General features: G+C 42.5%; 1 protein-coding gene across 1 annotated transcript; it reads right to left on the bottom strand.

The window, feature by feature from the left end:
- Window positions 1–276: 276 nt before the first annotated feature.
- LOC112230426 (zinc finger protein 239-like) lies at window positions 277–11,367 on the bottom strand. The gene is made up of 2 exons (XM_024396732.2): window positions 11,220–11,367; window positions 277–2,041 (listed from the first exon to the last, which is right to left on the bottom strand). The coding sequence occupies exons 1-2, from the start codon at window positions 11,353–11,355 to the stop codon at window positions 999–1,001; spliced, it is 1,179 nt and encodes a 392-aa protein (XP_024252500.2). The 5' UTR covers window positions 11,356–11,367; the 3' UTR covers window positions 277–998.
- Between the last annotated feature and the right edge of the window lie 540 nt (window positions 11,368–11,907).

The raw sequence follows: 11,907 nt of genomic DNA, 5'->3' as shown, positions 1-11,907 counted from the left end.
AGGGAAACAATGTCAATATAATTGTACCAAATTGTCAGTTGGTTGCATTAATAATAATCATTACTAAATGTTACATGAATTGGAAATATTAAATATTTGGTTACATAGTCTTATTTTCAATGGCTTTTCAATGACATTTTGACAGGTGGGATATCCCCAATGTTAAAACACAGTTTTAACGTGTCCAAATCAATAACCAATATGCAGAAACAGTTTGGGATAAATTAAAAACCTAAACATAACATGTGCTATTTACACAAACATCTGCCACAATAATCATATTTCTTGTATTTATTTAAACAAGCTCCTTAAAAACTGCACAAGCACCAGCAACGCTGTTGTTTTGACAAGTAGCAATAAATCACTGATATCGATTTGGGGGGAAATCAGGTTGTAAAAGGGTTGTTGAAACTAACACGACTAAAAAAAACACATGGAAATGGGAGATATCTTTTACCTCACTGGTTAAAGGACAACCTGCAGAAGACAGTCATCTACAGATTGGAGTGATGCATTTAAATTTAGGGGTCGCTAAACTAAGGAACGCAACACTTATTTGTCATCACTCATCGATATCATGTTGAAATCCATTGTGCCGAGAGGAGAGAGATGAGGTTGCACGTCCTGTTAGTTTTAACAGCTCAAAAACCACACGGAATCTGGGAATAATGTGTACATCACTGGTTAGAGGACAATTTGTAGAAAACAGCTAGCTACATTCTGAAGTGATGCATTTTGATTGAAGTGGGTCACCAACATGGTAAGTGTTACAAAGCTCTTTTTGTGTTAGTCACTTTTTGTTAAATCACATAAATAGTACTCTTTCAATTCAGAGCCTGGATTTTTCCAAAGGCTAATATCCATATCATGCTGAAATCAATTGAATGGGGCAAACGTTTAGGATTCTACATTGTGAAATTCCTTAAAATACTCCTACTACAATGTTAAAAACATTCTACATTGTGACATTTTTTCATTGATATCACAAAATAACTCCTTCATGTATGTATTTTCTGATGTTTGACCAGAGATCTTTTATCAAAGTATCTCTTGTCACACTGATCACAGCAAAAAGGTTTCTCGCCTGTGTGTGTTCTCTTGTGCAGAGTCAGAGTGCCAGATCTACCAAAACTCTTCCCACATTGATCACAGCTATAAGGTCTCTCTCCTGTGTGTATTCTCTGGTGCAATGTCAGCTCTCCAGATTGACCAAAACTCTTCCCACACTGACCACAGCTATAAGGTTTCTCTCCTGTGTGTGTTCTCTTGTGTAGATTGAGAGAGCCAGATCTACCAAAACACTTCCCACATTGACCACAGCTAAGAGATTTCTCTCCTGTGTGTGTTCTCTGGTGTGACACCAGGTGGCCAGATTGACCAAAACTCTTCCCACATTGAACACAGCTATAAGGTTTCTCTCCTGTGTGTGTTCTCTGGTGTGATACCAGATGGCCAGATCTACCAAAACACTTCCCACATTGATCACAGCGATAAGATTTATCTCCTGTGTGTGTTCTCTGGTGTGAAACCAGATGGCCAGATTGACTAAAACTCTTCCCACATTGATCACAGCTATAAGGTTTCTCTCCTGTGTGTATTCTCTGGTGTAAAGTCAGAGTACTAGATGTAGTAAAACTCTTCCCACATTGATCACAGCTATAAGGTTTCTCTCCTGTGTGTATTCTCTGGTGTAAAGTCAGAGTGCTAGATGTAGTAAAACTCTTCCCACATTGATCACAGCTATAAGGTTTCTCTCCTGTGTGTGTTCTCTGGTGCACTGTCAGCTCTCCAGATTGACCAAAACTCTTCCCACATTGATCACAGCTATACGGTTTCTTTCTTGTGTGTGTTCTCTGATGAATTTTAATGCCTGATGAGGTGAATCTCTTCCCACAGTCAGGGCAGCAGTGAGTTCTCTTCCCTGTGGATCTCTGCGGGTGTTTATTGAGGTGTTCTGATCTGGAGAGACTCTTCTCTGCCTCTTCAGCATCACGAGGTTGTTGAGGCTCCCCAGAGGATCCACGATAGTCATGTCTCTCTCCTGTGTGAACAACAAAGTCAGACAGATGATTAAAGGCCCACAACAACGGTAATCCACTGTAAAATGTGATGCCAACAGCATAGCCATGATGTTGTACAACAATTGACATCTGTAATGCATGTTAAAATTACTTGACAATTGTCTTAAAATGAGCAAGAATAGTCATATTTTGTCTTGTTTTCACATTAGTATTGACATCGATGATTGTAGGCTAGAAATAAGTAATTCATGCTGTTGAAACTCTAAGCAGTGTGCCAGACGGCTTTTGGTCTCCAATATAGGCCCCTTTTGTGTTTGCTAAAATTGAGGCACGAGGACAATTTGATTGCAGAAACTCCTCCCTGCTAATGAGGAAACTGATAGTTATGGATGTACTATCTGCCTGGAGCAAAAATGGTGAGCAAAGATTTTAGTTTTTCACAATGTATTCTGACTGTGAATGGGGGAAAACTCAGGGGAGTAAAACCTCCATTTCCAGGTTGCTTATGAGTACAATTCACACTACTTTGGAGTACAATTGTATGGCTCGTTTTGAATGTCCTGTTTAATATATTGTTTGCTACAGTATCAAGAACTACGTGTAAATATTGAAAAACCGTGTTAATGATAGTATCCATTTGGGTGTTCACCTTTATTTAACCAGGTAGGCCAGTAGAGAACAAGTTCTCATTTACAACTGCGACCTGGCCAAGATAAAGCAAAGCAGTGCGACAAAAAAATAACAGTTACATACACTTGGGATAAACAAATGTACAGTCAATAACACAATAGAAAAATCTATATACAGTGTGTTCAAATGGAGTATGGGTGTAAGGCAATAAATAGGCCATAGTAGCGAAGTAATTACAATTTAGTAAATTAACACTAGAGTGATAGATAGAAGAAATACTGGGGTGCAAAATAGCAAAAAAAGTAAATAAAAAATGGGGATGAGGTAGGCAGTTGGATGGGCTATTTACAGATGGGCTGTGTACAGCTGCAGCAATCGGTAAACTGCTCAAATAGCTGATGCTTAAAGCTAGTGAGGGAGATAAGTCTCCAACTTCAGCGATTTTTGCAATTCGTTCCAGTCATTGGCAGCAGAGAACTGGAAGGAATAGCGGCCAAAGTAGGTGTTGGCTTTGGGGATGACCAGTGAGATTTACCTCCTGGAGCGAGTGCAATGGGTGGGTGTTGCTATGGTGACCAGTGAGCAGAGTTAAGGCGGCCTAGCAAAGACTTATAGATGACCTAGAGCCAGTGGGTTTGGCGACGAATATGTAGCGAGGGCCAGCCAATGAGAGCATACAGGTCGCAGTGGTATATGGGGCTTTGGTGACAAAACGGATGGCGCTGTGATAGCAAACTGGATGCAGTCTGAGTAGAGTGTTGGAGGCTATTTTGAAAATGACATCGCGAAGTCAAGAATCGGTAGGATAGTCAGTTTTATGAGGGTGTTTGGCAGCGTTAGTGAAGTAGGCATTGTTGCGAAATAGGAAGCCGATCTAGATTTAATTTTGGGTTGGAAGGAGAGTTTACAGTCTAACCAGACACTTAGATTATGTGGAAAACAAATACCCAAGTCAGAATCGTCCAGAGTAGTGATAATAGTCAGGCTGCGGCTGCAGGCAAGATCGGTTGAAGAGCATGTATTTAATTTTACTAGCGTTTAAGACAAGTTGGTGGCCACAGAAGGAGCTTGGTATTGTATTGAAGGTTTGGAGGTTTGTTAACACAGTGTCCGAAGAAGGGCCAGATGTATACAGAATGGTGTCGCCTGCGTAGAGGTGGATCAAGGAATCAACCGCAGTAAGAGCAACATCGTTGGTATATACAGAGAAAAGAGTTGGTTTGAGACATGAACCCCGTGGAACCCCCAGACTGCCAGAGGTCCGGAACACAGGCCCTCCGATTTGACACACTGAACTCTATCTGAGAAGTAGTTGGTGAACCAGGCAAGTCAGTCATTTGAGAAACCAAGGCTGTCGAGTCTGCCGATAAGAATACGGTGATTGACAGAGTCGAAAGCCTTGGCCAGGTTGATGAGGAGGGCTGCACAGTACTGTCTTCTAACGTTGGCGGTTATGATATCGTTTCGTACCTTGAGTGTGGCTGAGGTGCACCCGTGACCAACTCAGAAACCGGATTGCACAGTGGAGAAGGTACAGTGAGATTCAAAATGGTCAGTGATGTTTGTTAACTTGGCTTTCGAAGACTTTAGAAAGGTAAGGCATGATGGATTTAGGTCTGTAACAGTTTGGGTCTAGAGTGTCACCCCCTTTGAAGAGGGGGATGACCGCGTAAGCGTACCAATCTTTAGGAATCTCGGACGATGCGAAAGAGAGGTTGAACAGAGTAGTAATAGGGGTGGCCACAATGATGGCAGATAATTTAAAAAAGAGAGGGTCCAGATTGTCTAGCCCAGCTGATTTGTACGGGTCCAGGTTTTGCAACTCTTTCAGAAAAACTGCATTTGGGTGAAGGAGACGCTGGGGAGGCTTGGGCAAGTAGCTGCCGGGGTTGGGGTAGCAAGGGAGGAAAGCATGGCCAGCTGTAGAGAAATGCTAATTGAAATTCTCAATTATCGTGTAGTTATCGGTGGTGACAGTGTTTCCTAGCGTCAGTGCAGTGGGCAGCTGGGAGGAGGATTCTCCATGGACTTTACAGTGTCCCAAAACGTTTTGGAGTTAGAGCTACAGGATGTAAATTTCGGTTTGAAAAAGCTACCCTTTGCTTTCCTAACTGACTGTGTGTATTGGTTCCTGACTTCTCTGAAAAGTTGCATATCGCGGGGACTATTCGATGCTAGTGCAGTAGGCCACAGGATGTTTTTGTGCTGGTCGAGGGCAGTCAGGTCTGGAGTGAACCAAGGGCTATATCTGTTCTTAGTTCTACATTTTTTGAAAGGGGCATGCTTATTTAGCCAAACCCACTGGCTCCATGTCATCTACAAGACCCTGCTAGGTAAAGTCCCCCCTTATCTCAGCTCGCTGGTCACCATAGCATGACCCACCTGTAGCACGCGCTCCAGTAGGTATATCTCTCTGGTCACCCCCAAAACCAATTCTTTCTTTGGCCGCCTCTCCTTCCAGTTCTCTGCTGCCAATGACTGGAACGAACTACAAAAATCTCTGAAACTGGAAACACTTATCTCCCTCACTAGCTTTAAGCACCAGCTGTCAGAGCAGCTCACAGATTACTGCACCTGTACATAGCCCATCTATAATTTAGCCCAAACAACTACCTCTTTCCCTGCTGTATTTATTTTGCTAAATTTTCACCCCATTATTTTTGTTTCTACTTTGCACATTCTTCCACTGCAAATATTCCATTGCAGTGTTTTACTTGCTATATTGTATTTACTTTGCCACCATGGCCTTTTTTTTTGCCTTTACCTCCCTTATCACCTCATTTGCTCACATCGTATATATAACTTGTTTCTACTGCATTATTGACTGTATGTTTGTTTTACTCCATGTGTAACTCTGTGTTGTTGTATGTGTCGAACTGCTTTGCTTTATCTTGGCCAGGTCGCAATTGTAAATGAGAACATGTTCTCAACTTTCCTACCTGGTTAAATAAAGGTGAAAAAGAGACTACATTTACCAGGTGCTCGCTTGATGTCCTCCGTCAAAATTATTGTGTAATCTCCAGCTGCGTGTATTTTTCCATTTGCTTCCGAGGAGAAACCCAACTGCCACGAATGATTTATCATCGAATAGATATGTGAAAAACACCTTGAAGATTGATTCTAAACAACATTTGCCATGTTTCTGTCGATATTATGGAGTTAATTTGGAAAAAAGTTTGGCGTTGTAATGACTGAATTTTCGGGGGGTTTTCTTAGCCAAACGTGATGAACAAAACGGAGCGATTTCTCCTACACAAATAATATTTTTGGAAAAACGGAACATTTGCTATCTAACTGAGAGTCTCCTCATTGAAAACATCCGAAGTTCTTCAAAGGTAAATGGTTTTATTTGAATGCTTTTCTTGTTTTTGTGAAAATGTTGCCTGCTTAATGCTATGCTAGCTATCAATACTCTTACACAAATGCTTGTGTAGCTATGGTTGAAAAGCATATTTTGAAAATCTGAGATGACAGTGTTGTTAACAATTAGGCTAAGCTTGTGAGTGAATATATTTCTTTCATTTCATTTGCGATTTTCATGAATAGTTAACGTTGCGTTATGGTAATGAGCTTGAGGCTATGATTACGCTCCCGGATACGGGATTGCTCGACGCAAGAAGTTAACCAAGTTCAATTCTTCCCAAAGGGTCGTTACAGCTGTAGATCAGACAAAAACATGTCCTCACCATTACAAGTATATATACCCCACTTTGGACACTCCTCCTTCTCTCCAATCCTTACATCTTCGGGGTCGACAGGAAGAGGGTAACAGGATACTAAACCCTTACTACTCCCTTCAGGGGATCTGACTTGACCTCCTGACCTCAACCCCTCCTTCACCTAATCCACAGATGTCCATCCTCTTCCCCTAAAGCAATCCTGTGATCTCCTCCCGTCCACCCAGCACATTCCAGTCACTATGTCTTTCTACCGATCTCACTCCTTTATATACTCTGCGTCTGAACTATCATGTCTTGAATAAGTTCAAAGTTTAGAATCCAACAATAATCATAAAGTTACACTCCCTTTCAGTCAGTCAACTTCGGTAAAACATACAATGGGAAAAGACAATCATTCCCCATGCCGATCCAAACGGATACTAAATGAAACAGCCCCATGGCAGACCACCCAGACCTGACCCCGCAAGATGCGTCAGTTTTGCCAATTTATTAATTGTCTTTTGTTTGAAACACACCTGTCAATGTTGAGTAAGGATGCACACCTAATTATGCATATAGAAGTAGGACTAGTCTACCTGGCCTGCACAAGAATGTAGGCCTATAAATGTGCACATTTGGGGATGTCTGATAGTATTTCTGATTGTCTTAATGCACCACCACTAAATGAGCTGTGGAGCTTCTCAAAGCAAATGTTTCTTCACCTCAAACAGCAAGTAAACTAAGTCTAATCAAAATCAATTGCATACGACAATTGTTCCTTCAAAGTATTTTCATAAAATATTTTCACTCGGCATGAAAGGGAAAAATGTAATGATCTGATCCAGTGGAAATGTCATAAAATACCTGATTACTCTTAATCCTTTGCACAACTAGCCGACAGCTGTGTCTGTCCCAAACTAACAGGCGCGGGAAACTCTGAGGGCCCAGAATATTTTATACAATGTTGCAAGCTTGCTAGCACAAGTTTTGGAGGACCCAGTTGATAGTTGATACAATGTTTCAAGTTTGTTGTAGACAGGCCATGTGCAGCAAATGTGATTTCTAGGATATTTATTTTTAATCAGGATATTTTCTACCTGCAGGCTGCATTGTTTTTATTTGTTATGTAGGCAATTTTTTTTACCTTGTGGGCAATGGCAATAAAAGTTACTTTTAGATTTGTATAATTTTCATTTAGATTTAGATAGAATGTAGTATAATCACAGACAATGATTTTGAGATACTATTATAAAATTAAATGAAACTGTTCCACAAAAATGTGCATATGAAAATCATAACTGGCACGCAGATCGGTAGAAATAGTAAGATACATTGTCACTCTAAATGGAAAAGTTTAACAACCGCTGGTGTAGTTAATTACTGAAAACTTCGGGAGCAAAACGACAGAATTTACAAAGTCCAGCAGCAGCAGGGGGAGGAGGAGAGTTTTTCTCGGTTATATTGATGACTGGCTCCCTCAAATAACTTGTGTATCTGTTATTATTTAATCAAACAGCATGCTTAAAGCATCAGACAAGTTACGTGCATATAGTTGATTTTATTAAAACACATGGAGCGATTGGTAGAAAGAACAGATGACTCTTGGTTGACCAAGATTTATTTTAGTTGGGGACAGCACTAGAACATGATTTTGGGGCTCCCGAGTGGCACAGCGGTCTAAGTCACTGCATCTCTGTACTTGAGACGTCACTACAGGCTGTATCACAACCGGCCGTGATTGGGAGTCCCATAGGGTGGTGCACAATTGTCTCAGCGTCGTCCGGGGTAGGCCATCACAGGAAATAGGAATTTATTCTTAATCTTAACTGACTTGCCTAGTTAAATAAAGGTTACAATTAAATAAATAAAATAGTGTTTTCTGACAAACCATTTTTTACAAATCCATCCAGGCACCAACTTTGAGAAGGGTTTAAAACAAAGGTTTCAAACCAATTCATGAATATTATTGAATCTAGGTATGTTTCGCCTTTCATGTAATGGCATGAAAAAAAATTGGCTGAATATTATACAATGACTTATCAACAGCTCTAATAACTTGATCCCCACAGGAAATCTTCACTGGCAATTCTAGAATATACTATATATCCTAGAAACCTGGTTAAACTATCAATGACTTCCGCGACGCATATAAGGCCCTGCCCCGCCCCCCTTTCGGAAAAGCTGACCACGACTCCATTTTGTTGATCCCTGCCTACAGACAGAAACTAAAACAAGAGGTTCCCACGCTGAGGTCTGTCCAACGCTGGTCCGACCAAGCTGACTCCACACTCCAAGACTGCTTCCATCACGTGGACTGGGATATGTTTCGTATTGCGTCAGATAACAATATTGACGAATACGCTGATTCGGTGTGCGAGTTCATTAGAACGTGCGTTGAAGATGTCGTTCCCATAGCAACGATTAAAACATTCCCTAACCAGAAACCGTGGATTGATGGCAGCATTCGCGTGAAACTGAAAGCGCGAACCACTGCTTTTAATCAGGGCAAGGTGTCTGGTAACATGACCGAATACAAACAGTGCAGCTATTCCCTCCGCAAGGCTATCAAACAAGCTAAGCGTCAGTACAGAGACAAAGTAGAATCTCAATTCAATGGCTCAGACACAAGAGGCATGTGGCAGGGTCTACAGTCAATCACGGACTACAGGAAGAAATCCAGCCCAGTCACGGACCAGGATGTCTTGCTCCCAGGCAGACTAAATAACTTTTTGCCCGCTTTGAGGACAATACAGTGCCACTGACACGGCCTGCAACGAAAACATGCGGTCTCTCCTTCACTGCAGCCGAGGTGAGTAAGACATTTAAACGTGTTAACCCTCGCAAGGCTGCAGGCCCAGACGGCATCCCCAGTCGCACCCTCAGAGCATGCGCAGACCAGCTGGCCGGTGTGTTTACGGACATATTCAATCAATCCCTATACCAGTCTGCTGTTCCCACATGCTTCAAGGGCCACCATTGTTCCTGTTCCCAAGAAAGCTAAGGTAACTGAGCTAAACGACTACCGCCCCGTAGCACTCACTTCCGTCATCATGAAGTGCTTTGAGAGACTAGTCAAGGACCATATCACCTCCACCCTACCTGACACCCTAGACCCACTCCAATTTGCTTACCGCCCAAATAGGTCCACAGACGATGCAATCTCAACCACACTGCACACTGCCCTAACCCATCTGGAGAAGAGGAATACCTATGTGAGAATGCTGTTCATCGACTACAGCTCGGCATTCAACACCATAGTACCCTCCAAACTCGTCATCAAGCTCGAGACCCTGGGTCTCGACCCCGCCCCTGTGCAACTGGGTACTGGACTTCCTGACGGGCCGCCCCCAGGTGGTGAGGGTAGGCAACAACATCTCCTCCCCGCTGATCCTCAACACTGGGGCCCCACAAGGGTGCGTTCTGAGCCCTCTCCTGTACTCCCTGTTCACCCACAACTGCGTGGCCACGCACGCCTCCAACTCAATCATCAAGTTTGCGGACGACACAACAGTGGTAGGCTTGATTACCAACAACGACGAGACGGCCTACAGGGAGGAGGTGAGGGCCCTCGGAGTGTGGTGTCAGGAAAATAACCTCACACTCAACGTCAACAAAACTAAGGAGATGATTGTGGACTTCAGGAAACAGCAGAGGGAACACCACCCTATCCGATGGAACAGTAGTGGAGAGGGTAGCAAGTTTTAAGTTCCTCGGCATACACATCACAGACAAACTGAATCGGTCCACTCACACAGACAGCATCGTGAAGAAGGCGCAGCAGCGCCTCTTCAACCTCAGGAGGCTGAAGAAATTTGGCTTGTCACCAAAAGCACTCACAAACTTCTACAGATGCACAATCGAGAGCATCCTGGCGGGCTGTATCACCGCCTGGTACGGCAACTGCTCCGCCCTCAACTGTAAGGCTCTCCAGAGGGTAGTGAGGTCTGCACAACGCATCACCGGGGGAAAACTACCTGCCCTCCAGGACACCCACACCACCCGATGTTAGAGGAAGGCCACCATAAAGATCATCAAGGACATCAACCACCCGAGCCACTGCCTGTTCACCCCGCTATCATCCAGAAGGCGAGGTCAGTACAGGTGCATCAAAGCTGGGACCGAGAGACTGAAAAACAGCTTCTATCTCAAGGCCATCAGACTGTTAAACAGCCACCACTAACATTGAGTGGCTGCTGCCAACACACTGACACTGACTCAATTCCAGCCACTTTAATAATGGGAATTGATGGGAAATGATGTAAATATATCACTAGCCACTTTAAACAATGCTACCTTATATAATGTTACTTACCCTACATTATTCATCTCATATGCATACGTATATACTGTACTCTATATCATCCTTATGTAATACATGTATCACTAGCCACTTTAACTATGCCACTTTGTTTACATACTCATCTCATATGCATATACTGTACTCGATACCATCTACTGTATCTTTCTAGAATATACTATATAGCCTAGAAACCTGGTTAAACTATCATTATGACATCATGGATGAATTATAGAATATACTATATATCCTTGAAATCTGTTTAAAACCATAATTTTGACCTCATTGATGGCCAGTCTTTGTATTTATGGTGTAGTGAATTCAGGGGATAGTCCAGAGCTAAACTCGTTTTATCCACGTTTTGAGGCTATACAGTGTTGATTTACATTGTTTCTAAACATTGGAGTAAAAAAAGGTTATTTGGGGTTCTGATGGGGTACAACAGTTGAACTAAGCTCACGAGGCATGTGTTATATTCTTCAAGAATCAATGGCTATAAATAAATAATTACAAAGTCAAAATATGGATGTAGCTATTGCATATTTCCCCTTTAACACCAAACATCAGTTCAACAACTGCAGTTTGTTCTTTTGTATTCAAGACAGTACTTACTAGTGTTAATCAGGGGCCGGTCTCCCAAAACCATCTTACGGCTAAGTTCATCGTTAGAACCATTGGATGCCTTAAGATGCGTTTGGCAAACCGGGCCAAGAAATCCAGTTTCCTCCTTTTTGGATATGACAGTCATCTCCCCATCCTCCTTTTCGATCTAACAGTCATCTTCCTCTTCTTTCACCTATAAACTCATCTCTCTTCTTTCACTGTAACAGCCTCACCATCCTCTTGTTTTACTCTGAAATCCTCGTCTTCCTCTTCTTTCACACAACGGCCCCAGTCCACTTCTTTTTACTGTGATACACCCTCTTCTTTAGCAGAAGGAGAGTAGCTTAGTGAGCTCATGGTCGGGGATGTAAGCTAGCTAGGCTAATGCTAACTTAACCAGCCCGCTAGCTGACTAATAACAACACCGTAAATATGAAATTAAATCGGATAACTAACTAGACGACAGAAGTGGGTTTAAAACACAGTGGCTAATATACACGAAAGCGTCTAAAGAGCTCTATTGGTTCGGCTATTTTGTCTAGCAAGCTACCGAGGTGTCTGACTAACTGTTGCTGCTGTTGAAAGAAGCGTTCCGTCCACTAGATTATACGTCACACCAACAGCATCACCTTAAATTCCCAGACCGCCATCTGCTGACTGGAGTGGGTAACGCAGTTGAGTAAAATGTATATTTAAT

The sequence above is a fragment of the Oncorhynchus tshawytscha genome, linkage group LG32, assembly GCF_018296145.1.
Source record: "Oncorhynchus tshawytscha isolate Ot180627B linkage group LG32, Otsh_v2.0, whole genome shotgun sequence".
In the NCBI taxonomy this organism is placed as follows: domain Eukaryota; kingdom Metazoa; phylum Chordata; class Actinopteri; order Salmoniformes; family Salmonidae; genus Oncorhynchus; species Oncorhynchus tshawytscha.
This window is presented reverse-complemented; position numbering and strand designations above follow the sequence as displayed.

Bases quoted from the DNA above. Each gene is read 5' to 3' on its own strand.
- LOC112230426 (XM_024396732.2), bottom strand. From the start codon at position 11,355: ATGACTGTCATATCCAAAAAGGAGGAAACTGGATTTCTTGGCCCGGTT. The intron at 2,042-11,219 runs GTAAGTACTGTC...TTGTTCACACAG, and splicing joins CCGGCCCCTGATTAACACTA to GAGAGAGACATGACTATCGT.